At 32.5% G+C, this 24,635-nt stretch overlaps 3 protein-coding genes and 1 long non-coding RNA gene across 4 annotated transcripts; 2 read left to right on the top strand and 2 right to left on the bottom strand.

Moving 5' to 3' along the window:
• The first annotated feature begins 1,926 nt into the window (after positions 1-1,926).
• LOC148190750 (uncharacterized) lies at positions 1,927-2,427 on the top strand. Its single transcript, XM_088102103.1, has one exon. The coding sequence runs from the start codon at positions 1,927-1,929 to the stop codon at positions 2,425-2,427; it is 501 nt and encodes a 166-aa protein (XP_087958229.1).
• On the top strand, positions 2,425-4,317 carry LOC148190749 (uncharacterized). Its single transcript, XR_015782908.1, has 2 exons — positions 2,425-2,763; positions 4,083-4,317. It is a non-coding gene; the product is annotated as an uncharacterized LOC148190749 (long non-coding RNA).
• Positions 4,318-6,001: 1,684 nt separating this feature from the next.
• LOC148190748 (UPF0481 protein At3g47200-like) lies at positions 6,002-9,330 on the bottom strand. Its single transcript, XM_088101425.1, has one exon. The coding sequence runs from the start codon at positions 7,716-7,718 to the stop codon at positions 6,168-6,170; it is 1,551 nt and encodes a 516-aa protein (XP_087957551.1). The 5' UTR covers positions 7,719-9,330; the 3' UTR covers positions 6,002-6,167.
• A 6,607-nt stretch (positions 9,331-15,937) lies between these two features.
• LOC148190747 (metallothionein-like protein 1) lies at positions 15,938-17,931 on the bottom strand. The gene is made up of 2 exons (XM_088102209.1): positions 17,773-17,931; positions 15,938-16,403 (listed from the first exon to the last, which is right to left on the bottom strand). Exons 1-2 carry the CDS (start codon positions 17,820-17,822, stop codon positions 16,232-16,234), a joined length of 222 nt encoding a protein of 73 aa, XP_087958335.1. The 5' UTR covers positions 17,823-17,931; the 3' UTR covers positions 15,938-16,231.
• Between the last annotated feature and the right edge of the window lie 6,704 nt (positions 17,932-24,635).

Below are 24,635 nucleotides of genomic sequence, written 5' to 3'. Positions count from 1 at the left end.
TTACACACTTGGAGTTCTAACATGTAGCTATCTTGAAAGCAACGAAGAAGATGGTATGGTTGAAGAACCTTCTAAAATAATAAGGAAAAGAGCAAGATGACCCTCCATTGTTTAGTGATAGTCAAAGTGCTATATATCTTGCTAAAAATCAAGTTCTTCATTTATAGATGCCAGCACATTGAATTGAAGTATCATTTTATCATAAACTTGACAAATGAGGGAGACTTGTCTTTGTCGAAGATTCCAAGTGTAGAGAATCCAACTGATATGTTGACCAAGACTATCACAACAAATAAGTTGAGGCTTTGTATTGCCTTAACTGACATTTAAGAGTAATTGATGATGAAGGAAAATACACTAGGTGATAATAATGTAAATCAAGCTCTAAGTGAGAGAATTGTTAGTATTGTTGAGCTTAATTTAGTCTAGCATCACTTAATAATGTGAGATGTTGTTTTTTTTACCTATATAAGCAACCCTTTGTAACATCACTCGTCACTAAACTCTCCCTGCCTACCATTACGCCAGTTAACCACACCACGAGCTTGGAACTCATGTCATTGAAATCTCCTCCTTCGCCTCTTACACATCCCTTAGAGACGTGCTTCCTTTTCCCAACTTCTTACTCCCCTTCTCTTGTTCTTGTGGCTTGACAAATTACTAAGATTATTTTCAAAGATAGAGTCTTGAATTGAAGATACTGGTGGGACGTTTGGAGTTGGACCATCTTGTCTTGTTTTTGCAATGTATTCTAAAAAAAGTAAAATAAAATTGGTTTATATATATTATTTTTCAAATTTAAATTTAGAACTCAAATAATTTAATTTTAGTTTATAGTCAAAGATGGATTTATTTATATTTTTTATTTTTTTCTAGTTGCATGGGATTTGCATTGTTTACTAACATTTAAAATTTTTTGTAGTAATCAATTTAAGAATGATTTTGAAGTTGAAATGTTTCTGGAAAGAAATATTTACCTTAGCGAAGGATTTGCTGGAAAACTTTTTAGATTCTGCAGCTAAAAGATCTATAATTTGGAAAGTTGTAGCTTGCCCCTAACTCAGTGCAGTTTTGCTAAGAAATCTAGAATCAAACATGTTTTTCACTTTTACAGCAAAAAAAAGTTCCAAATTGGTTATCTATAAACAAACAAAATGAAATATATATAAACTTTCCAAATGTATAAATCAAATTCAACATTTTAAAAATGTATAAAATGTCAAACATTCACCATCCAATAAAACATCTGCAAAATTCTCAAGTACTATCAAAAGTGCTACAATGATCCTACAAAATATTTAAAAATTTAGCACTTTGACAAGGTATCACTCGAAAAGCTTTCTTCCCTCAACTTCTCCGTAAATATTGCAAACTCTACATAAACCAACAACAATTTATCATTCTTATCTTTAATTTTTCTTCCTTTAAATCGATTTATTATTTGTAATTCTCAACTCCGTTTGTAAGAAAACGATTTACCACTACAAGAAGCGTTTATTACCGGCGGATAATTACAGACGGCCAAGTGTCCTTCGGTAATTTGCGATATGCCGTAATTTACCGGCGGATATGAACCTTCGGTATTGTGCACCATGACTTAACCTAAATTTTGGGTATTTTCTCGCTCATTTGCAATTTCAGCAGTTCCCTTTCCCCCAAATTTCTCCATTCTCTTTCCCCAAAATTGAAATCTAAGGACGTGTGAGGGTACCCCCAAATTTATCCTCCTTCGTTTGGTTCCCTCCGAAATTTCTCCTCTTTCGTTTGGTTTCCTTTTGTTTGCGCATCATCGGTCCCTTCCATCTTCTGTTGGCAAAGCGGTGTTATGAAGAGCGCGAGCATTTCCGGTGGTTGAGCGGGTTCGTGCAATCGCGGAGGGTGCCTCCCTTTTAAGTTCATAATCATTCGCAGAGGGAAATACTTCCGATGGCGACGACGGCGGAGCAAGAAGCAAAGACCTACTGGTGCCACGAATGCGATATGAGTGTGTCCCTCACGCTCCTTCCCTCGCCTTTCCTTTGTCCCCACTGCCATACCTCCTTCCTCGAACTGATGGACTCTCCCTTCTCCCAAAACGACGCCGAATCACCCCTCTTTGACGTTTTCCAGGACGCGCTCTTACTCCTCTCCTCCAAGCCCCTCTCCGCCAAACCCCGTCCTCTCCCCTTCGTCAACATTAGACCTTCACTCCTTTCTGCGCTCAACCCCAACGGCGTCGTTTTCTTCGCTGTATGCAAAGACCAAATTTTCCTCGACGTTGAGGCCAAACAGTTGCCCTGCAAACACCTCTTCCATGCCGATTGCATCACGCCGTGGCTCGACCTCCATGCGTCGTGCCCGTTGTGCAGGCTACCATCTCTACAAATAAACTCTTTTTCATCTTTCCGCATTTTTACTTTGCTTTCTCTCTCACTACCAAAAAATTGACCCAATTTTGCAAAGGGATAAGCTTGGTTCCAGAGTGATATAAATTGCTCCGAATTGGGTTTTCTCTGAGAAAAAACAAATGATATTGATGGGTGTGTTCCCTTTTGAGCAAAGTTATTGAGTTGTAGAGGCGGTGGTAGGGAATTGAAGCATGAGCGCAGAAGAAGATGACTCAGAGGGGAAAAGATTGAAACTTTGGCAAGATAAGGTGTTCAATTGTGGTGTGAAGAATTTCCAGCGCGATCTGGTGGCTGCGGCGTTGATGGGCGGTGTGGGCGTCGCAGATTTAAGGCTTAGGCTTCAGTTTCTTCTGTGGCCCTCAATTTCTCTCTCAAGGTTAGGCTTCCTCTTCATTTCCATTTTCTAACTGTTTTCTTTTTGTTTTTCCTCTCTCGTTATGCACAAGAAAGAATAAGATTCCTCCATTAGTTGCGTCCGCTAGTTACTTATTTGTGTCACCTATGTTTGAGGGTTGAATTGATAACGTTAAGTTTGGAGGAATTGCTAGTAGCTATATTTTTAGTTTATCATGTGCTATTATGATGTGTCTACTTTTGTGTCAAATTGTCCTTGTGAGCATTTGCAATTAAATACCACTTGAGATTCTGAAAACCACCAAATTAGTCTCAGAATTATTAGAACCCATCAATTTTTAACTACAAAAATATTATTTTTATTGGTGAACTGACAAAAGATAGGCTCAAGGGTTAAAATAACATTTTATTGTTTCCGAGATCAGATTGATTGATTCTTGTAAATTCATGGAATAATTTGGTGTATTAATCAAAGAAAAATTACAGTTTGGGGTAAACAGCTTCATGAATAATGAAGTCTTATGTAAAATATGATAAAATGAATTAAGGTATTTGATCATGTTTGGGGACATTGAATATGATCATGTTTGGATAATTTTTTCCAAAAGTATTGATAGGGAAAAATTAAGAATGAAAAAACATTATTATACGATAAAATGTATTTACGTATTAGTTAACATAATCTTTTAGAGAAAGTTAAAATCATTTAACTTCTTATTGTTGATTTTAGATTATGGGATAAACTTATTTCACTTTTGCTTATTTTTATAAAATCTCTCAAAACTTAAAAAAAATCTTAGATTAAATGGAAGCTTAAATAAGCTCAAAATAAGTATAACATCTTTAACCATTTTCTGTTTGCTGCAGGATAGTCAATAAGTACTAATAATGCCTTATGTGATAATTAAATTGCTCTGATCTCTTTGCCACTCTGTTTTATTGATCATATATCTTCTATTGAAAGGGACTAAATTATTGGTTATAAACTAATGGTGTTGCTGTTATGGTATATGATTGCAGGTATACAGTGTATTAAAATAATGTTGAAGTGGTATTAAAATATCGTGTAAAATTTAGTTTTCTTTGTGTGTTATGTATGAATTGATCAAGTGGATGAATCCTTCCCCCTGAACATGTTTTCTATTTTTGCCTCAGTAGATGATATTTTTGCTGCCAATATTGCTGATAGGGAAGGGGAAATATTTCACCCAGCACCTTTTGATTTTTAAGCTTATTGAGATGCTCTATGTAACAATAATTTTTGTTATTGTGACTGATATTAAGTTAACTAATAAGCTGCATTTAATTTTATTTAACAATTGTAATTAAATTTTGTTGCAGGTCGTGGCTATGGCAGGGGTGGATATCGTGGAAGGAGTTGTGGCTTTAGATCAAATAGACCAATCCAAGCAGTTGAGGGCATTTTCATCTTACATTTTTATGTAGATGTTTAGTTTTGAGATTGTTGCCACATAAGGCACCCTTTGTTTTAGACCTTAGTCAGTTGTACTTTTGTTTTGGCCCTGAATCTCATTCTTTAATTTTTATTTTATAAAGAAGTGTTTAAATTCATGCATTTTCCTTCTCTGATATATTTTTTCTTGTCTTTTAAAAAATATAATGTTCCAAGGGTGTGTGTTTTGATTTACCTGGACGATTTTCTTAGTTTGCCTCTGTCCTTTGGTAATTACCGAAGGGTTTTGCCCTTCGGTAATTACCGAAGGCTTTTGGCCCTCGGTAATTACCGAAGACTTTTGGCCCTCGGTAATTACCGAAGGGCGGAAGCTCTCGGTAAATGTTAGCGACAAAGGATTTACCAAGGGCTCTTTGACCGTCGATAAGCCGTTTGTAATTACCTTTTACCGACGGTTTCAGGCTGTTTCCGAGGACTTCTGGCCTTCGGTAATGCCCTTCTTTTTTGTAGTGTACACACCAAACTAATACACTCACACAAAAAACATTTTACTCATTTCACCAAAACATCACAACATCAAATTTGAAAACAAACAAAATGCAAGAGAAAGCGACAAAAACCCTAATACCTCAATGTAAAAAAACAACCTCAGATTAAGAAAGCATAGTTGACTTAGCCTTCTTGACTACCAATTTAAATGACAATTTAACACAATTTTGCATGCCATTATGATGAAACTTATGAATCCACACTTCAACACCAATGTTTCATTTGTTCGAAGAAAATCACTTCCAAATATCAAATATTCACATCAGTTTATTTAAGTTGTCACGTATGTCAAAACCTAACAACTCATTCATTAATTTCTCACATGGACACTCTCTCCTTAACTATTTAGACAGTGTCATAAAAAAATAATCAAATTGAAAAAAATTACGGAAATTAAGACTTTATTGAATATTAAAAAATTTGAGTTTTACGTTAAACAAGTGGATGAAAATAGAAGCAAAAAGTAATTTTAAATTTTAGAAAATAAAAAAACCTCAAGAATTAAAATAAAAATTGTTTAATATTGTATGCGCTGAAAATATAGATAACCCCGAACTTAATTAAAGAAAGTTCTTAGTTTTTAATTTTTATATCGAAATTGAAAAAGAAAAATACTGACACAATGTATCTGAGAAATTATATTGGACTTCTTGTACCTGTTTTATTTCTGAAAACTATTTTTGGTAGTGTTCTCTCATAAAATTTGCATACTGAAATATTTAATTCTTTCTAAAAATCTGACCCTTAAATTTTTATAGGAATCCAAATTTGTATTAATTGTTCTGGATTTAATTACATTCTTAATCCTTAAATTTTCAAATATTTTGATTTTGATTTTTAAATTTGAATTGTTTAGTCTAGAAAATTTAAACAAAATGATTCTGTTCCATTCCACGTAGTCAAATAAATTTATGTGTTAAAATTTGAAGAGTTGATATTATTGATAAACATGTACCGTTGAGTAAGGTTCACAAGAGGATTTTTGGGCTTGGGGTGAACAACCTTGAAATAGCTTTCATAATACAGTTAAAGTTGAAACAGAAAGTAATTCACTGAATTAAACTTGAAAGAGAGCCTGAAGAAAGTAACCCAAATTCATATGCTATATTCAGAAGTTTAAAATCTAAGAAATTTTATAGTAATTGGAAAATGTCTTAGATTTTATTATGTTTTAAATAAAATTTTGAGCTATAACAAAAATACTAGTTTTTTATCTCATAAAAAATATAAAATAAGAGTTTTCTTATTAAACTTTTACAACTTACAACAATCATCTAAAAATTATGTATGGTAGAAATGAAGAGGAACTCCATTCTTATATATTTCTTGCTTTGAAAATGACTTCACTTCGTTACAAGCAAATGAAACGCATTCCCATCCATTTAACAGAAATTAGATACAGTGGGTTAAAAATGACTCGGTAAAAAGGAAATGAAACAAGTTTCCACCCATGTGATAAAACATTACTTACGGCGGGGCGCTGAAAAAGCAGTCTGGAGGGCGGTGAGAATAAGCCCCGCCGCAGCAGCAAGCACTGCAATTAGTTTCCACCTCGTAGGGATGTAATCACGTCTAAGCACCCGAAACGAGTGCGTCCAATTGTAACAAAATGAAGCTAGATTCCCCCTGAAAATGTGCCACGTGATTCTACATGTTCCTGTGGCACAAAGTGTGCTTGGGTATGAATTCAAATTCATAATCACCTCACTAATCCAAGGATCTGTGTCAGTTTCCTCCAGATCCGATTCAGAAATTCCCTCTGTCATCTTACGGAACAGATCCACCAGATCTTCGTCGCTCTTCACGCTTTTGCCCTCCTTGTCCGGCGCTACCCATATTACTTCGCTGTCCAGGAGCACTCTGACATCGTGAACGGAACAAATCAAACTCTTGAAGAACCAAGCATAACAAAGAAAGTGAAACCTTATCCCGGATTCATTCATGACAGCAGAAATAGCTCTTTCCCCGTTCTGTTTTTCCACCTTATTTTTGTTCACCTCCCAAGCAATGAAATTCCGCCATTTTGCTTCCGTGGTTTCAGTAATTCGTAGCTGCGGAATTTCTAGCTTCCCATCGCTGAATTTTACCCTCAAGTCAAACCTGTTCATGGCTGCTACACTTGAATCCCTGCGCTGTTCGTTAATCGTACCTTCAATTTTAACTCCAGCTGCTTGGAGCCTTGTAGCACAGCGATCTAGTTTCACTTTTCTGTTAGTGACCCTCTTATCTTCTCCAAGTATAGGGATCGTCAAATCCTTCTTCACTCTATCCTTCTCCTTTTCCTTATCTATGGAAGCGTGAACAAGTTCAAGGAAATGAAAAACCTTTAACTCGTGGGAGGTGGAACCCAGGGTACCGTAATTGTAGCCCAAGATAGAAAGCGCATGCTCTTGTATCAATCTCTTACCATCTTTGTCTGTAAAAACTTTGGGAAAAAGTATATGGGACAACGCGTAGAGAACAATAAGGGGGATTTGGTTTTCAAGGATGGTTAAATCGGATAACACCTTTTCCCATAGTATAACACTGGCTCCAGGACTAGGATTGGATAGGTTACTCTGTATTCGGTTGTCTAGTTCGGTTGATGAACTAATGAGAAGCTCTAGTAGAAAGCAGCCGTCCAGTACCATAATTTTTGCGAGTTTGCTGCTGTTGAACCCAAGGTCATCAACACTGTAGCTTGCACGAACAACTTCATCTAATTTCAACAGATATCTGCCGCAATTTTTCAAAGCTTCCTGTGGATCTCTTTCGGATCGAGAAAGGAGATGCGTCAAGCAGCGCCATTTGATCTTTTCCATGTGTTGAAGCTCCATTATTTTTCCCTGGTGAAGGGGTCCTATGGAGACCACATGCGGCATGTAAGCTTCCATTTTCGATTTTCGAAGTTGGTTTGAAACAAGGTAAATGCTACATGTTTCCACGTCTTCGTCATCCACACAACCCAGCATCGTTGACATAGAGTCAGCCCATTCATCCAAAATTGTATTCTTGTGACCGGCTTCTCTATCCATGATCGAGCCTAATTCTCTATCTTGATCGATGCTTAGAGGAGGGATGTAGACCAAGTAGATAAGTCCTTAAATCGAGTCCTTTATGTATTTCAAATATCTAGTTTTAGGAGATTAAACGCTCTTTCTTTGGTTTGAAGTGTTGACTAAAATTTAAATTTTGAAATCTGTAAGCGGTCCCACATATTTCCTTTAAAGAGAATGGGCCAGACTTGTAAAGAACGGGCCCAATGGCCTTTAATCCAAAACGTACCCACTAATACCAAAACGCAAAACTACACTTGCATCCTCGCGATCAGATGGTGGTGGCTGGCAACGTAGGACGCATTTCTTGAATGGAAAGGAAGGTTCTAGGCTTCCATGGAAACCCGTCGTCGGAGCAAGCAGCTGCCTTCACCGGAGACGATGGGAGAGAAGATCGAAAAGAAGAAGGAGAAAGGCACGATTAATGGGTAGTGAAAGAGATCCCTGTTTGCTCTTTAGAAGAAAAGAATATCTGATGTTATTGCTTGAAAAATGTAGGTTCTTACAGAGAGGTCCCTATTTATAGAGTTCTGAAGGGGAAGGGAAAATAACAGAAAAGAGAAACTAACCTAACACGTAACCCAACTCGATTACTGTATTTGAAAACAGTAATCTATTTAACCAAAAATACTTAATATCCTTTAGAAAAATGGTACACTCCTAATAGAATGAGATGAATGCATAAAGCTTTGTAGTTCAAAATGTTATATATCTTTGACTACGAAGGACTTGAATCTTCTTACTTGAACTCATTATACTACTAGAATAATTGGTGTCTGCTGTGGTAGGTAAAATTGATCCAACCTCCACAAAAAGAACCATGAGTCAAGAGAAGATTACAATATGTCCACCGACAACAAATCCTGGATACCAAATAGGATTTGAACAGGAGAGACTACATCCGGAAGTTAAAGTTTCCTAATCTTGGAGGCAGAAGCATTAAAGGTACACGAAGAATTCCAGAAAGCAAACGAAGAACTTCAGCAAATGGTGCGAAGACAAGAAACCCATCACAAATGGGGGATTCACGACCAATTCAGACATATAAATGCTGATCAGCCCTTCTCGCAAGAAATCATGGATGAACTAGTCCACCCCATTATATGGTCCCAAAAAGACCCCCATTTTTCGGATCAGGGGACCTGGAGAACAACCTCAAGGCCTTCTGAGATTAGATGTTAATCTTGGGAGCATTACATGCCATGCCACGCAAGATGTTTTTAGTTCTTGGGAACTGCTCTACAATGTCACATTTTTCCTGCTTTTTCTCAAATGTTCATGTAACAGTTCGCAACTAATAAAGTGAAACCATCAAGGATCACTGAACTATTTGATAAAAGGATAGGATAATGAGATTACCTCAATCGTTTTATCGATATCATTGTGTGCATCAACCAGTGGATGCTTTGTAAAGGACTTCAAGTGAACACTTCCAATCAATTACTCACTTGAAGCAAGACCAAGTTAATGGCTAAGATTTGAAACAGCGCGTCCCCACATATTGAGGCCGAGGAGGTCATAAGACGAAGGAGGCTTGAAGAAAAATGACACCCTCCTCAGATAAAGATAAGGAAGTTCATCGAGAGTGGATACCACAAGTGGATAATTCAGCAACCACTCGATGCATTAATAATCGTTATGCACGTTATATCACCGTAAGGATCTATCAAAACGATATCTTAATATATATAAACGCAGGTTATAAATCTGTTTCATAACATGTAAACAGAAAAATTAGATCTATTCTGATTAAATCATACATTGCTATCATGGTTGGAAGTTCCACATTTACTAGAGATAAAACAAATTTATAATATATAAATGGCTGCAAACATTACTTTACAAACTAGTTTTGTGGGACTGAATTAGACTTAAAGTTACCAGACTTATCGGATTGCATGATAAATTTTGGTTTCCTAGTAAATAAAGACAGAAGGAACGAAAGCCATACATATTTTTTTACTTTGATGGACTATAAATCGAGATTGAAAGGTGTGCGAAAATTTTTAAAATTTTTCAAAACTTTCATTGTTATTTTAATTATTTTATCTCAACGGACGTCATATATCATTTTATCTGAAAGGTGTACAAACTTTTTCCAAACTTCCTTCTATTATTTTAATTATTTTATTTAATTAAGAGGATTTGATTTCATTTATACAATATCTAAAGTCCTATATATATTCTTTTATTTCGGTCCCTAGAAACTCAGACCTAAAGGTGTGCAAAATTTTTTAAAATTTTAAGGATATTTGGCCTCACTTTGTCTCAACTATATATACGTTGTTCTAAAAGTACAAGTTATAAAAGGAAAGAGAAAGAGACAAGTGCTAAACAAAGGCTACTTTTCACCTCCTCACTTGGTTTCCTATGGAGCTTGACAACTATTCACCATTCACTTCTTTGAAGACTTTATATCACATCATTCAAACATCTTTGTCCCTATGCTCCTCAAGAATGTGGGCTATTATACTTGTAAAGTTACTACTAAAGATACAAATTTTCTTTGTATTTGCAACACTCTATAGGACAACTGCAACTACCATTGCTTCATTGAAGTTTTTCACATGACTTCAAGTAATGAAAAGATTAGGGGGCTAGTGTATTGTATATGGTCGATTACCCTTCGTCCTTACCAACATTGATCTTGTCCTATGGCAACTTAGCATAGAACACACCCTAGTAAGTGGGCTACTATGAAAACTTAGAATGTGGGCTACTATACTTGTAAAGTTACTACTGAAGATACAAATTTTCTTTGTATTTGCAACACTCTATAGGACGACTACCAACTATGACTGCTTCACTGAAGTTTTTCACATGGCTTCAAGTAATGAAAAGATTAGGGGGTTGGTGTATTATATATGGTCGATTACCCTTCGGCCTTATCAACATTGATCTTGTCCTATGACAACTTAGCATAGAACACACGCTAGGAGGCCCCTATCAAGGACCATGTGTTGCTTATTAGGACCACATGCCACCTACAAGAGTTAATGGTGAACGTGACTGAACCAAATATATATCGGCTTGTCCAACTACTTATTAGCTTGGCTGACTATCACTACCTAGTTGACCCATCCGAATACTTCTCGGACTACCAAAGCTAATGGCATACTATTGAATGACTTAGAAGAATCTAGATCAAACAACTAGTTCATGAGGTAAATGGGTCAGTTGCCCATTTAGGCCCATGTAGATGAGGACCCATGAACAACATAATTACCTCATAAATAATACAATCATTGAGCCAAATATTTTATGTTCATTATTATAACACTAACTTCTATCTAATGCACTCAGCTAACTTGGGCGTTAAAGTGTTTTATGTAGGCAGACCCGTTAGAGTGGATCAAACATTAACTAGCTTCAAGGCTTTGGAAGCACACTGGAACCTAGCAATTATTATACTTGGTTCCTCTCTTATCCAGCTCTTAACATTAGTAATTCCATTTTTTTTCCTATACTCCTCAACACTCATGTTTTTCTGTTGGAGTTTATGGAGCTTGTCCATTAACTCTTTATCATAATACGTTGGTACATGCCTTCTTCTTAAGGCAAACCTCAGCTCCTTCCAATACCTAATGGAAGGTAGGTGTCTTAATCTAAGGTCTTTTACCAAGGCTTTCCACCAATATAAGGCATAGCCTTGAAAACTTAAAGAGGACATAGTCATTATTCTCTCATCATCTATTTGGTGGCATTCAAACAATTGCTCAACTTTCATCTCTAATTCCAAATATTCTTCAATATCATTTTTACCATGGAAGGAAGGAAGATCAATCTTAGGTTCCCTTGGGTAATGTTCACTCGATCTATGGTTTCTCCTAGGGGGTGATTGAGAGTGATCATCATTGTGATAACTACTATAAAGTTCAAGCTCACTAGGTAGAGATGATGTGTCTCCAAGGTATTCTCTTCTTCTATGTGAAGACCCCTCTTTGTTTTTGCCTTTGTTTTGATTGATCAAAAGTTGACCAATCATATCTTTCAGCTCACTAATTTCTTTGTCCCTTGTAACTTTTGTTCAAATTCTTCTCTTAATTGTAAGTTGTCACTTTTAGGTCTCACACTTCCTTGAACACTATTTACTCATTCTTGTGAAGTATTTAGAAATTGTTTTCATAAGGTTTTCAAAAACTTGCACAAGTGATGAGTGAAAAAGATTTTCACAAACTTTCTTATTTTTGGTTAAGGATTTCTAAAGAGAACCTAAAGTCAAAGTTTTTCCAAGTAGCTCCCAAGAAGAATAGGTGAGTCACAAATGAACAAGCTTAAAAACCAAGTCCTTCCTAGCCATAGTTTTCTTAGATTATCTTTACCTAAGCTTCTAGGTAGAAATCTTTCAAAATATTTTTCAAATGCAAAATAAAATGCTCCTAAAACCCAAAAGAAAGTTTATCTAAATGTTACGTTATCCTATATACCACGAAGACTTAAAACACAAAAAGTCATTCAAGCAAATTAAAGAAAGCGATAAAGATGCAAAATGTAAAGGCTAGACGGTCGTAAGTGAAGTGAAAGCGTAAGTGACACTTAGAGCCCCTTGACACACTATCACACTAATGAAAAGAAATTAAACTATTACAATGTCAAATATGAACTTGGAATTGCTTCAAGAGCATTTTCCCAAGTCACTTAGCTAAATAACAAGAATTAACTTTAAACAACAAAGGTTCCGTGATATAGAGGTTCAAACAAACTCAAAATAATGCCTAAAACTAGTGTAGACTTCAAGCTTTGGCTGTTATTGTTTGCCACTCCAAAACAGATTGCAAAGTGAGCTTTTCAGGTGAGTTTGATGTTGTTGGAATACCAGAAAACTAAACTGCTAGAGAGCCTTCTTTCTGTTCCAATTTCAGCTCCCTTTCCAATTCCTAAGAAGCTACTTTGTAGGTATAGGTTTTTGCTTCTAGATGCCTCAAACAGATTTCTCAAAACCTCCAAAATCCAAATCAAACAACACCAAACAGATTTAGCACATTGCATCAGTTTTCAGCAAACCACTTTTCGGAATTGGACTACTAAGCCAAGAATGAGGAATTCAAATGGAACAAAGATAAAATAATAGCAAGCACTCAAAAGGAACTTAATAAAGGCACTAGAATATATTGAGAAAGCAAGAAAAATCAAATTAATAGCTCAAAATTCATTCCAGACACAAACTGTTTGATATTTTCCAAAGGTGTTTGATGAAATTCCCCAAAGAGCTTCATATTTTGAGTTTTTTTTTTCTCAGGGCCTCTAATCTGGATTGCAAGGTTCTATATGCTTTTTATCACTTGATTATACTTCTTTTGATCATTTAATTTCATTTTCAAACACTGAACCAACTTTTACCAATCCAGAATTGAATTTAGGAAAAGAGAAGAATCAAACAGTAGCTGAAAAATGAATTCTACACCAGAAAAAGTCCTTGGTTTGGTGGTTTGATACCCAAAAACGTATGGAAGTGTTTTAAACACACAACTTAAAGTTCAAACAACTTTGTTTGATGATTTTAATTGTGTTTAAACTCTTAAATGAGTTATAAACAACTTGCAGCTCAAAATCACTACTTCATTTCCATTTTAACCCAAAAAGTGAGGGTTTAGAAGACAAATCTCCATATAGGCTAAAATATAACCAAAAGAACAGTGCTAGCAACTTTCAAACACCAATTTAAACTTTTTCAAGCTTTCCAATAGCACAGAAACATCATAAATCGTAATTCAACCCATGCTACTACCAATTATTCAGAAAAATACACCAACTCACCACCAAAATCAGGTTTCAAGGAATCAAAAACTGGAACAACAGTGGAAATGACTCAAGGAAGTCTTAAAACACTAGATCAAGTTGAAGATAGCTAGAATGATTTAAACTCATATTACGCAGTTAAAGAATTTTTAAGCACGGTGAAAAGCTTGGAATGAAACAGTGAGGTGTTATTAATTATGAACAACCAAGCTATACAAATTGCATTTCATTACTTGTAATGGCCTGTTACACTTTTAGCAACCTTCAACAACATCAATGAAATTTATATAAAGCTCTATAATAAAAGGAATTTAACTGGAAACAAATTCATGAATTGAAATAGAAACAATAATTTTGCAGCAGAGTTCTCACATAATTGAAATTAGAGATGATTTGTAGTGCTTCAACTTGTATCACCAAGACTAAAACAAAGTCTCATTGCTTTTATTGGTAGATATATAGCTTGTCTAGTACTTGAGCTCAAGCAAACAGAAACAACACAACATAACAGATTACTAAAACAATTAACAAAATTAAAATTGCATCAACTATTTCAGAGGACCATAACAAAACAGATTTAAAGAAATAAAGTTGAAAATGACTCAAACACAAAACATTCATCTTTTAAAATGAAGGATAAACTTGAACATACATAGAAAGCAACTAAATTGTGCCTGGTAGCACAAAAGTGATTTTTACAATGGAGAGACTCTCTTATTTATGTGAAGAAGAGCCTTCAATCTCACTTATTTTACCTCTAAAACTCAAATAAATCGAGCTTGGGAGCCAAGCTTGGTGGATTTACACCAAGCACACATGAAAAACATGGTAAAAAGTGAAATCTGATACGCAAAGGTTGAGCGCGCGAGGATATTGGCTGGGCACAGATCACCGTCCGGTAGGTATTTTCCTTCACATTTTCAATCTGAAAGTTATGCTCTTCAATCTGGAAAACTGTTGCATCCTATTTTAGTTCCTTTGTTTCTCATGGTTTATCAAACTTCTTGTATGGTTAATCCATGATCTTCAAGTCTTATTAGACCTTACAAAACAACAATATAAATATTAAAAATGAATCCTTCTAATACTTAGAAAAAAAATCAAGATGTTTAACCTCTTTTTCTTAACCTTAATCCTTTGGATGACTTTCTTAGTTAAGTTTTCATCACACAATCAACACAATTAGTCTGGCTCCTTCGATAGACTTAGTCAACCAGTTTGCCAAAGAAGACTTCGAATTCTGTACCAGTTTGCCAACGAAGACTTCGAAGTCTGAAGGACTACAGAAACACCTTTGACGTTCTGATGATAAAGTTACTGCATCAAGAAAGGGTCACATGCAATAATAGTGTCAACGATGACTTCTAGGCAATCATTTTGTCTTTGTCTCTCTTTATCGCAACCTCACTCCTCCAATTACCATCTTTCATTTGGTTGCAAACCATCTCGGACCCACTTTCCCTTCTACCAATACAAAAATAAAATAGTGATTCTGACATCTGCAGATGAACCTATGTTTTCCTACTAAAATATAATTTCCTTATTGTCAAGATTATATATACTAATTTTATATTATTTATTTAGATTTTAATTTATAATTGTACTAATTTAATGAAAATATTTTTCTTTTAATGTCATGTTTTTTCATCATAATCAATTAATTTTTCATGTTCTTATAAAGTTGATGATAATTATGAAATTTAAGAAGATTATTTAATGATTACGTAATAATTGCTCATGTAATGTTTGAATATCTTAAAATTAAAATTGACATGCTGGTTCATATATAAATTTAACTAACAATTATACTAATTTAATCTTTAATTATTATGTAGTATTTTTATCTTTTTTTTATAATGGTATTGTATAATATATTTATTCAGTTAATTATTAATCGGATGATCAATTCCCTATTGATCGAAATACTGCGTAGATCAAACAGTTAAATTAAAACAAACTAATTTTAAAATTTTGATATTTAAAAATTAAATCACAATTAATATTTTTGAATTGTAGTTAGATCAACTTTAATAAAAAAAACTAATCACAAAATTTATAAATAATGATTCAAAATAAGAAAGTATTAATGTTTGACAAACAAAATCATAAATTTAAAGGGGAGTAATTAAAAACAAATCACTTGAATATGAAAACTCACCCGTACCTAAAACAGTACCATATTGAAATAATTATGTATATATAATATATTACCTTCTATGTGTAAATGTTTCTTTTATTCTCTCTACTATGAAAGTTTAAATTTTAATTTACAGCACATTTCATGTTTTTCTCTAATTTTTATTTTCAAATAATTCATTAAAAAAATGCGAAATGATTTTAACTTTTATGATAATAATCAATGGTAATAGTATAATTATTTGTAACATTATTCATGAACTTCTAACTAATTTCAACTATGATATTTAATATATTTAAATGAAACATTATTACGGCTGTGATCAACGTGAAATCAGCAAAACATTTTATTCATATAATATAACACCAATAACATTTCATTTATGAGCAGAGATTCATTGATAATTCAAATTACATATAGTTCTGTTACAAACGAAACACAAACTAATCATAGAGCATGAAACACCTGCAACAATGAACTTGTAAAAAGGTAAACCATGACCTCTTTATTGTAAAACTCCAAACCGAAGTTGAAACCAAACACATGTTTCTTATTATCAAGTGGGTATTTTGATACATATATCACAGTTATCTCTGCTTCAAGCTTTCATTTTCACCTATTTGCAGTTACATGGGTCACAAGTGCAGTTTGATCCACACTTACAACCATTGTCCTCAGCTGCAACACCCATTTCAGCACCTTCAAATTGAGCCTTCTTAGGCCCAACACCCAAGACTATGCTCTCTTCTTTCTCAGCATAGCTCAAGTCAAAAGAGTACTTATTGCAACTGTCACACAATAAAATATCAATAAACATTAGGTTCCTTGAAACATCTAGGAAAATCAAATTAGAAAAAGAAAATATATGGTGAGAAATGATTAACTTTTCCCACAAAGTTAATTTTAGTGAGATCATGTACGACAATACAAGCTGAAATGAGGAAAACTAAAACTGAAAAACTACTAATTGTTTCAGACAATTTAATGGAGCAAATGTAAAAAAGATAATTAAAATAAAGTTAAAATCTTCTTCATCATTAAAAAATTGTATTTAGTTCTTAAAATAAATTAGAAATATTTAATTACTATATTTTATGAAATAAAAATTTTACTTTTTTATAAAATTCATTTGTTATATGAAAAACATTTTATATATGTTTGTTACAGAGAATATTTTTACATTAACTTTTATAGAAGACAATAACTAAATACTTTATAATAATCTATAGTTAAAATACAATATAAAGATAATAATTTAGAAAGGAATATTTAAGTGACTAAAGAATGTTTCCCATACACATTAAGTAAGAACCTAAGAACAATGTTTTCCCACAAACATGAAATACTGATTATCAAATAATAGTCATATTTAAATTCTCCATTGAGCTTTTAATGCTAGCTTTCTACTTAAACCATACATATAAATATTACCTTAAATATTTTAAAATATATTAAAAAACTCTTTTAATATAGTAGTTTTGAAAGCCCAGACAGCAAAAATAGTACTTCCTGTAAATATTTTACAGGAAGTATTTACAAGGTTTCTACAGAGAATCCAGATTCTTCAATCGTCAGAGTCTCAAATAAAGCGTACATCTATCCTCTTAATTATCCATGTTGAAAGAAGAACAGAGACTCAAATTTAAAAAGTTTCAACCAAAAGGGTATCCAGATAGAATCAAAAAAAAAAAAAAAAGTTATTCTTGGAAAGAGAAACGATTATGAGAGAAAGCAGAATGAAAATTAAAGCAATTAATTAGTCTGGGTTTAGTTTTCAATTAAAAATTAAGTTGAATTTACTTCAAAAATAGTTAAAATGACATCCAAAGTCAATCCCTAATTTCATCAAACCAAAGCTACTAAAAGAGTATAATCAAAACCCAGAAAAATTATTATTAGAAAATTTTCTAAAACAGACAGTTACCGTGTAAGCAATAAAACAGCAACTCTATCCAAATTCCAAAGGGGTATCACAAAACCAATCACAAGATTACATAAAAGAACAAAATCGAAAATCACATAGATTGAGAAAGAAATAATAGAATTAATTTGGTGAACCTAAAAATTTAAATTAATTTCGACCACGAATTCTCAAAAATATCTTTCAAACGTTAATAAAGCATATTTGTAAAAGAAGCTAAAAAGCGATTCTGTTACCTGCAGTTGCTGCCACAGTTGCAGCTACTTCCACACCCACAGCCAGACATTTTCAAAATGGAAGAAGAGAGAGACACAGAAGTGCAGAACAAGGAAAAAATGACGCAAAACAAACACGCAATTAGCTACAATGAATTTCAACGAAACGCGACCCTAATTTATAAGAACATGATTAGAGTATGTGCAATCCTGAACGTCCACGTGTCACGATCCTGTGTAACTAGGGGGCATAACCTATACTACGACTTGTTCCACGTTGATGTCGTTTTCATCACTCGCCGTCCAATATTCTATGGCGTCCTCTTTCTAATAAACGTAACCATGATACATTTGGATTTATTTTCTTATTATCATATAATAAATAAATAAAAACCTATTTTATGTTTTCTTGTTTTGTAGGATGAATAAATTTTTATTTTTACTTTTATAAAAAAAATTATCCTTTAAGATTAGAAATTGTTACTTACTTTTAATTCCTCAGTGACCAATAGTTCAGGTGACTATTCTAAGTGGCACTATTTATATCTATGAAATAATATTATGGTATGATATGGTTTAATTATTTTCATATTATAATAAATATTAAAGAAAAAGAAAAATAAATTTTGAAAGAATAATTCTTTTTTAGAAATTAAAATCTAAGACTTTAAATAAGAAATTAATGATGTTAAGTTTTGGAGAAATAAAAAAAAAAGTTTTTACAAATCAAACTCATTCATTTAATTAAATTAAAATAAGCAATTTAGTTACTAAAGTTTATACTTTTTACTCTTTTTAATTAGACTTTTTTTTGTCTTATCTGTGGTAGTAAATATTTTAATATTCTCGTATAAATGAGTAGGATGCGGTATCATGTTATCTATATTCCTGATATCCTTTATCGGTAAAAAATCAAATAAAAAATTAATTATATTTTATTAAGTTAAATTTAATTAAAATTAAAATTAATTTATATTTTATTAGGTTAAATTTAATTAAAATTAAATTTTAATTAAATTTATATTATATTTTGTGTATTTTTTAATTTTATTTAAATTTTATTTTAAAATTTTATAAAATATATTTTTTAAATATCCACAGGTATCTACGAGTACCCGTGAGTTTTAAAATATTTGCACGTATTTTTAAATAGGTATTGGACAGATAATAAGGCATATAACGAGTGAATGCTTATGTTGCAGAATGGGTACTAGGTAGGCACTATATGTGCCCGACCTGACCCATCGTTATCCTCACTAATGACCAAATGAGATTCGCTAATTAAAATTGGTCGTTAAAATTTGTTTTAATCTTTGGAATGATTTTGATGGACGAATTTGAATATAATGGGTGGATGAAAGTTAAAACAATTATTTCTAAAATTTGATGATCTACTGAGTAGATTATAATGCACTTAATAAATTTTCATGTATAAGAGCTATTTGGCTTACATTTATGTCTTCATCAAACTCTTTAACTTAAAACCTCCCCTTGTTAGCAAAATCATGAAGATAGAAATTTTGATTATGCCTAAAACAAGATCAAGTGTGCACTTTGCAAGAAGACCTTCATGAAGACTTATTTTGATTATGACTTACCATAATCGATTATCACAACTAGCCGTTGGATTTTTGAGGCAAGGTTTTTACTGTTGTGCATTCATTAAATGCATAACGATTACCATAAGAGGATAATCAATTATCACACGAGAAATAACTGATAACAGATTTTTTGAGGTGTCCTTGAGTGAGATTTTTATATATTGGTTTGAGATTCTCATTCAAATACACGAAAACGTATATGAGTATTTTGTTTTGTGATAAGTGTGTTCTAGGGTTTTTGTAACCCTTGTGTTGTGGCTTTAAGAACTCGATGTTGGCATAGAGCGAGAACTTTCACTTAGATTATCATTGAGTGTTGTTGCTATTGCTAAGTGAAGTTTGTCATCCTTTTTAAAGATTTAAAGGAAGTGTCCATCCTTTGTGAAACATTGGAGGAGGTGTTCATTCTTTGTGGCCTTTAGGAGAAGTGAGTTTCATCTCTTGTGATAAGAAGAGAGGTGTTTTCTAAACCCTTAAACTTATCTTTAAAGTACCTAAAAAACACTAGAAGAGGTGATGAAATACCCTAGCCATGGCCCAAGCATTTTCAAGAAGAAGCTAGAATTATCTATGCAAGGCGAAGCAAGCTCTTTCTCATAGGTCATCATGGAGGTTGAAAAGTAATGTAGTTTTATTTAAGCCTTGTATTCAGTCATGTAGTGTAGGTTTGATTAAGGCTTGTATTAAGGCCTAAGTAGCATAGGATTTTTCCTAAGTTAGATATCCAAACCAAGTGAAAAGTGTGTGTCATGTGTCATGCTTCCCTTGGAGAGGATTGACTTTTTAAAAGGTAGTCACATGACACCCTAAGAGTGGAGAGGATTTATTTTTGGTAGTGGCTACATGTCCATTCACCATTGGAGATTATTTGCTTTTAGTAGTGGTCACATGACACTCTAGGAATGGAGAGGATTGTATTTTGTGATTGGTCACATGTCCTCTCGTCATTGGAGAGGTTAGAAGGCCTCATTTTTTATCACAGAGAGCAAAGGCAAGAGATCATGCTTTTAGGGTTAGAATGAGATATCATTGGCCTATAGATAGAGGTGTTTCCACTCTTGTATTTCTTCTTGGATGAATGTAATGTTATGCTGCCAAATTATGGCCATACAGTTAGCAATCTAAAAGACTATTCTCATCTTGAATCCATATTATGACATTACCCTCATTTAGTTAGATAGTCCATGTTGGTTTAGATACACCCTTTTGTGTAAACAAAGTTGCTTAGCCAAGAGTTAATAAGGTTAAAATACTACTTAATTTTTAGTCATGAATGATTGAGTCTAAATAATACTCAATGTTTAGCCAAGAGTGGATGGGTTCAAAAATTACTCGTTTTGTACCTTACAACATTAGTATACTAGTCAAACTTTATCATATTAATCTAGACATGAACATAGTTTAGGTTTATAAAAAAATCAGAATACAAACATATTATGCATATCTCACTCTACTCTTATCTTTTTAAATCACATTATTTTTAAAACTTAACTGAAGGAGAATTTTGTAAAAACAAGTTTTGGAAAGTGTTTTTAATGGCGCATCTATCAATTTAAAGTTGCATTTGACATTCTTCATCACACATTTATTTGTTAAAATTTTTAAAGTCTTAAATACATAATTTAACTCTCCTTTCTTATTTATTTTATCCATTTTCATAAAACTTTCCATCATGAAAGTTTTCCTTGGTTTATTTGGATCAACAAAAGATAAAAAAGGGTAAGTAATTGTAATAAATTTCTAAAGAGAACATAATGAGAATAAGATGATATGAGTTTTAGGCTAATGAAGAATTGTGTATGAACATTTGATCTTAATAGAATTACCATTTTTGGTTAACTTTTAAACATTATCTTCTAGTACTCGTAAAATAGATCCTTAAATGAGAATATGATGGTAATGGAGAATACATGTCTTGATGTGATATTAATAATAGAAGTACTAATGGTAATATGGTAGTAGTGAAAATAATATTGATTATTGATTTTTTTTAGTTACTACTTTGATTTAAATGGTTTTCAGAATGATCACGTACATAGTAACAACACATATAAGGATCGAAGTGGAGATATTGATAATAATAAAAATTATAATTACTAAATGTCGTAAAGCTATTTTCAAAAAAAGGAATATTAAAATCTAAGTTTATATATATATATATAATATTAAAGTATTTTATTATTTTATTAAAATAATTCCATCCTGTTCTTTTTTCAAAGTTGTTCTTACCGGGTTTGGTCAAGAAATCTTTGATGTGAGCTAAGGAACCAGGCTCCGAATTTCAGAGTAAGAAAATCCACTTGCGAAATTATTTGACTCTCAAGTCAAGAAAAAACTTTTGAGTAAGTATTTTTGAGTAAGAGATAATGAGATGAATTATACTTTTATTATAGGTTATAGGTAGCAAGTGTACATTAAATAATAAATATTATGATGACTTTTGTTTCTATCATAATCATATATCACATAAATACTATTCTCTTATTTCACGGGATGGTATTAAAATATCATATTTGGATCCTTCACCAGTAAACCTATTTGAGCTTGCTAACCTACATTATTAATTAGTGCCCAGATAAGTATCCACGGACTATGTCCAAGCAATTTGTCTGTGAATCTTAAAATAATTAATTATATGCTTAAATTATTTTATTCTGTATTTACTTAAATAAAGTTAATTTTATCAACACAACTTAAATTTTATCCACGTTTAAATAAATTTTGAAATGAAATTTCCCTTCAAAAGTTTTAATGGTGTGTATGAATAATATATATATATTTTATTTATTTATAGTGATTTTAGCTCATTAAACTAATATTTTTTCATTTGGGTTGGATTTTATGCAGACATGATAATAACCAAGTAAGAAGAAAATGTGGATTTGAAATAACTAAATTTTATGAAATGTTAATATAATTGAGATGTTAAGTACACAATAATACTTAATATGGATTCAAAAGAACAACTAATTTTTACTAATATAAAAAGTTTTAAATCTTAACCAGATAAAAATCATTGTTAAAATTTAGACAAAGGTTCGTATCAGTTCTTATCTACGAACTTTCGTCGTAGAGTTAACAGTGAATAGTTAATTGGTTCTTTGGCAAGATCGAAGTTAGACTTCGGTTCAATCTTGTTAATGGAATTCATACTATATAAATAAAAAATGACATTCAAAAGTACTGAGACAAATTTCGAAAAAAATTAACTTCTGACTATATACAAAATTTTACATAATTATTATCGAGACTTAAAGAAGAATGATCCCACATAATCTTTTTTAACATATATCTCACCGTGAGAGAGTATGAGATAACTTATAAAAGGCAAAACTACTAAAATAATGTTCAAAGTTGTTTAATTTAAGTGATTATTCTACTTATTTTATCCGATAATGATAAGATGATATATTCGATTATATGACTAGTATGTTGAGACTTTGTGTTATTTGCTTAGAGTGGTTGACTCTCGGAAATGATAATAGATGAAGATGTTTACAAGACATCATATTATTTCTTCTTATATATGAATGGTTAAAAAATATAATGTCATATTTTCACTATGTTTAAAATAGATTTAATATTATATTTATATGCATAGATCAGTGAGACAACTTCACCCGTGTTATCCTTTGATATAGTTTGTGTTAAAATCTTAGGATCAATATATTTCAACTATAAGAGGAGTGAAACCTTGCAACCTACAAATCCAAATTCATATCTCAAAACTTTTCAATCAACTCCAACTCCTTCAAAATCAAGACAAACATTTGAATTTTCATCCTACTCAAAGCACTTGCAACGATATATGTTTTACCTAGCTGGTATTACAATTCAAAGTCATAGTCCTTCATGTACTACATTCACCTCCTCTATGTAACGCTTCAAATTTTGAAATGTCTCAGGTTATTACAAAAATCGGTAATTTTTAAAACTTTTTTATATCGTGAAAACGTATTTTAAAAAACCTCAGCATTTAAACTTGCATCGCATAATAATTCTAAAATACTTTTCCAATTGCATTATTTCAATAAAATCAAAATAACGAAGAAAATAGAATAGCTTCGATTACATTGTCTTTAAAACTAAATTGCAATAGCTTTAAATAAAACCCTAAGTTTGTCTCATCATCTCACGGATCTATTATGCTTTACCTTCATCTCTAGCATCAGTTGCTCTCGTATAACATCACATATTATACGATCATCGCAATCACATGCACAAACACAAACATGTATGGGGTAAGCTACCAATAAAACAATCATAACAACAAGATACATATATGATGATTATATAAACCATAATCAAACACACAACAACATACATACCTTCTGATTATATCACCCATAATCAAACACACAACAAGATACATACCTTGTGTTTGTATCAACCATAATCAAACAACCATCAAATTTTCCATTTTTAACAAAAATACACTATGATAATCAATTATCACTTTTGATAATCAATTATATCAGTGAAAATCACCCAAAAACATCGCGCAAGAAGGGATAATCCATTATCATAAGTGATAATCGATTATTCTCGCAACCATACTCAATATCGACGTGCAATAATCGATTATCATTAGTGATAATCAATTATCTGCGAAATAAAACACAACCTGGACATAATTCAAGTTTGTAAACACACATGCAGTAACCCTAAAACATGAGGGAACTCCCCTAAAACATCATTAATGCATTCAAGCATCACATACCCTTGTAAACATACTCAAACACATACATCACAACACTTGAATCATCCAAATTCAATCATTATATATATTATAACCCAAAAACCACAATTATAGTGCATATGATTATTACCACACCTTACACATACATTTGCATGGAAAACCTCCAAGCCTCATAACTTTATTCTCCCTTGGCATCAAACCCTCTGTTGGGATAACCCAACAACCATAAATACATTCATAGGGAAAACCCAACCCAAATATTACATAAACCTTATACCCATGCATACATAAACTCTTGCCCAACAAGAGTAACATACAACTATAATCATATTCGTATAAACATATCAACAAGGATTATTAATCAAAATAACCAAAAACACATATAACATACAATAATTAACAAATAAAGGTAACCTTCCCCATACCTTGGCCAATCCTAGGGCTTTATCTAACTTCAAACTACCAGAAGTCCTCCCTTGCATTAAGGTACTCTGTAGCTCTTCCTCTTTTATCCTAGAAAATGTCTTTTCTTTCCTTTAACTCTTTCATTTTTCGTTTTTAGGAATTAGGTTTACAATGTGTAG

The sequence above is a fragment of the Vigna umbellata genome, chromosome 11 (assembly GCF_029865625.1).
Source record: "Vigna umbellata cultivar VRB3 chromosome 11, Vumbellata_1.0, whole genome shotgun sequence".
NCBI classification, from domain to species: Eukaryota; Viridiplantae; Streptophyta; class Magnoliopsida; order Fabales; family Fabaceae; genus Vigna; species Vigna umbellata.
This window is presented reverse-complemented; position numbering and strand designations above follow the sequence as displayed.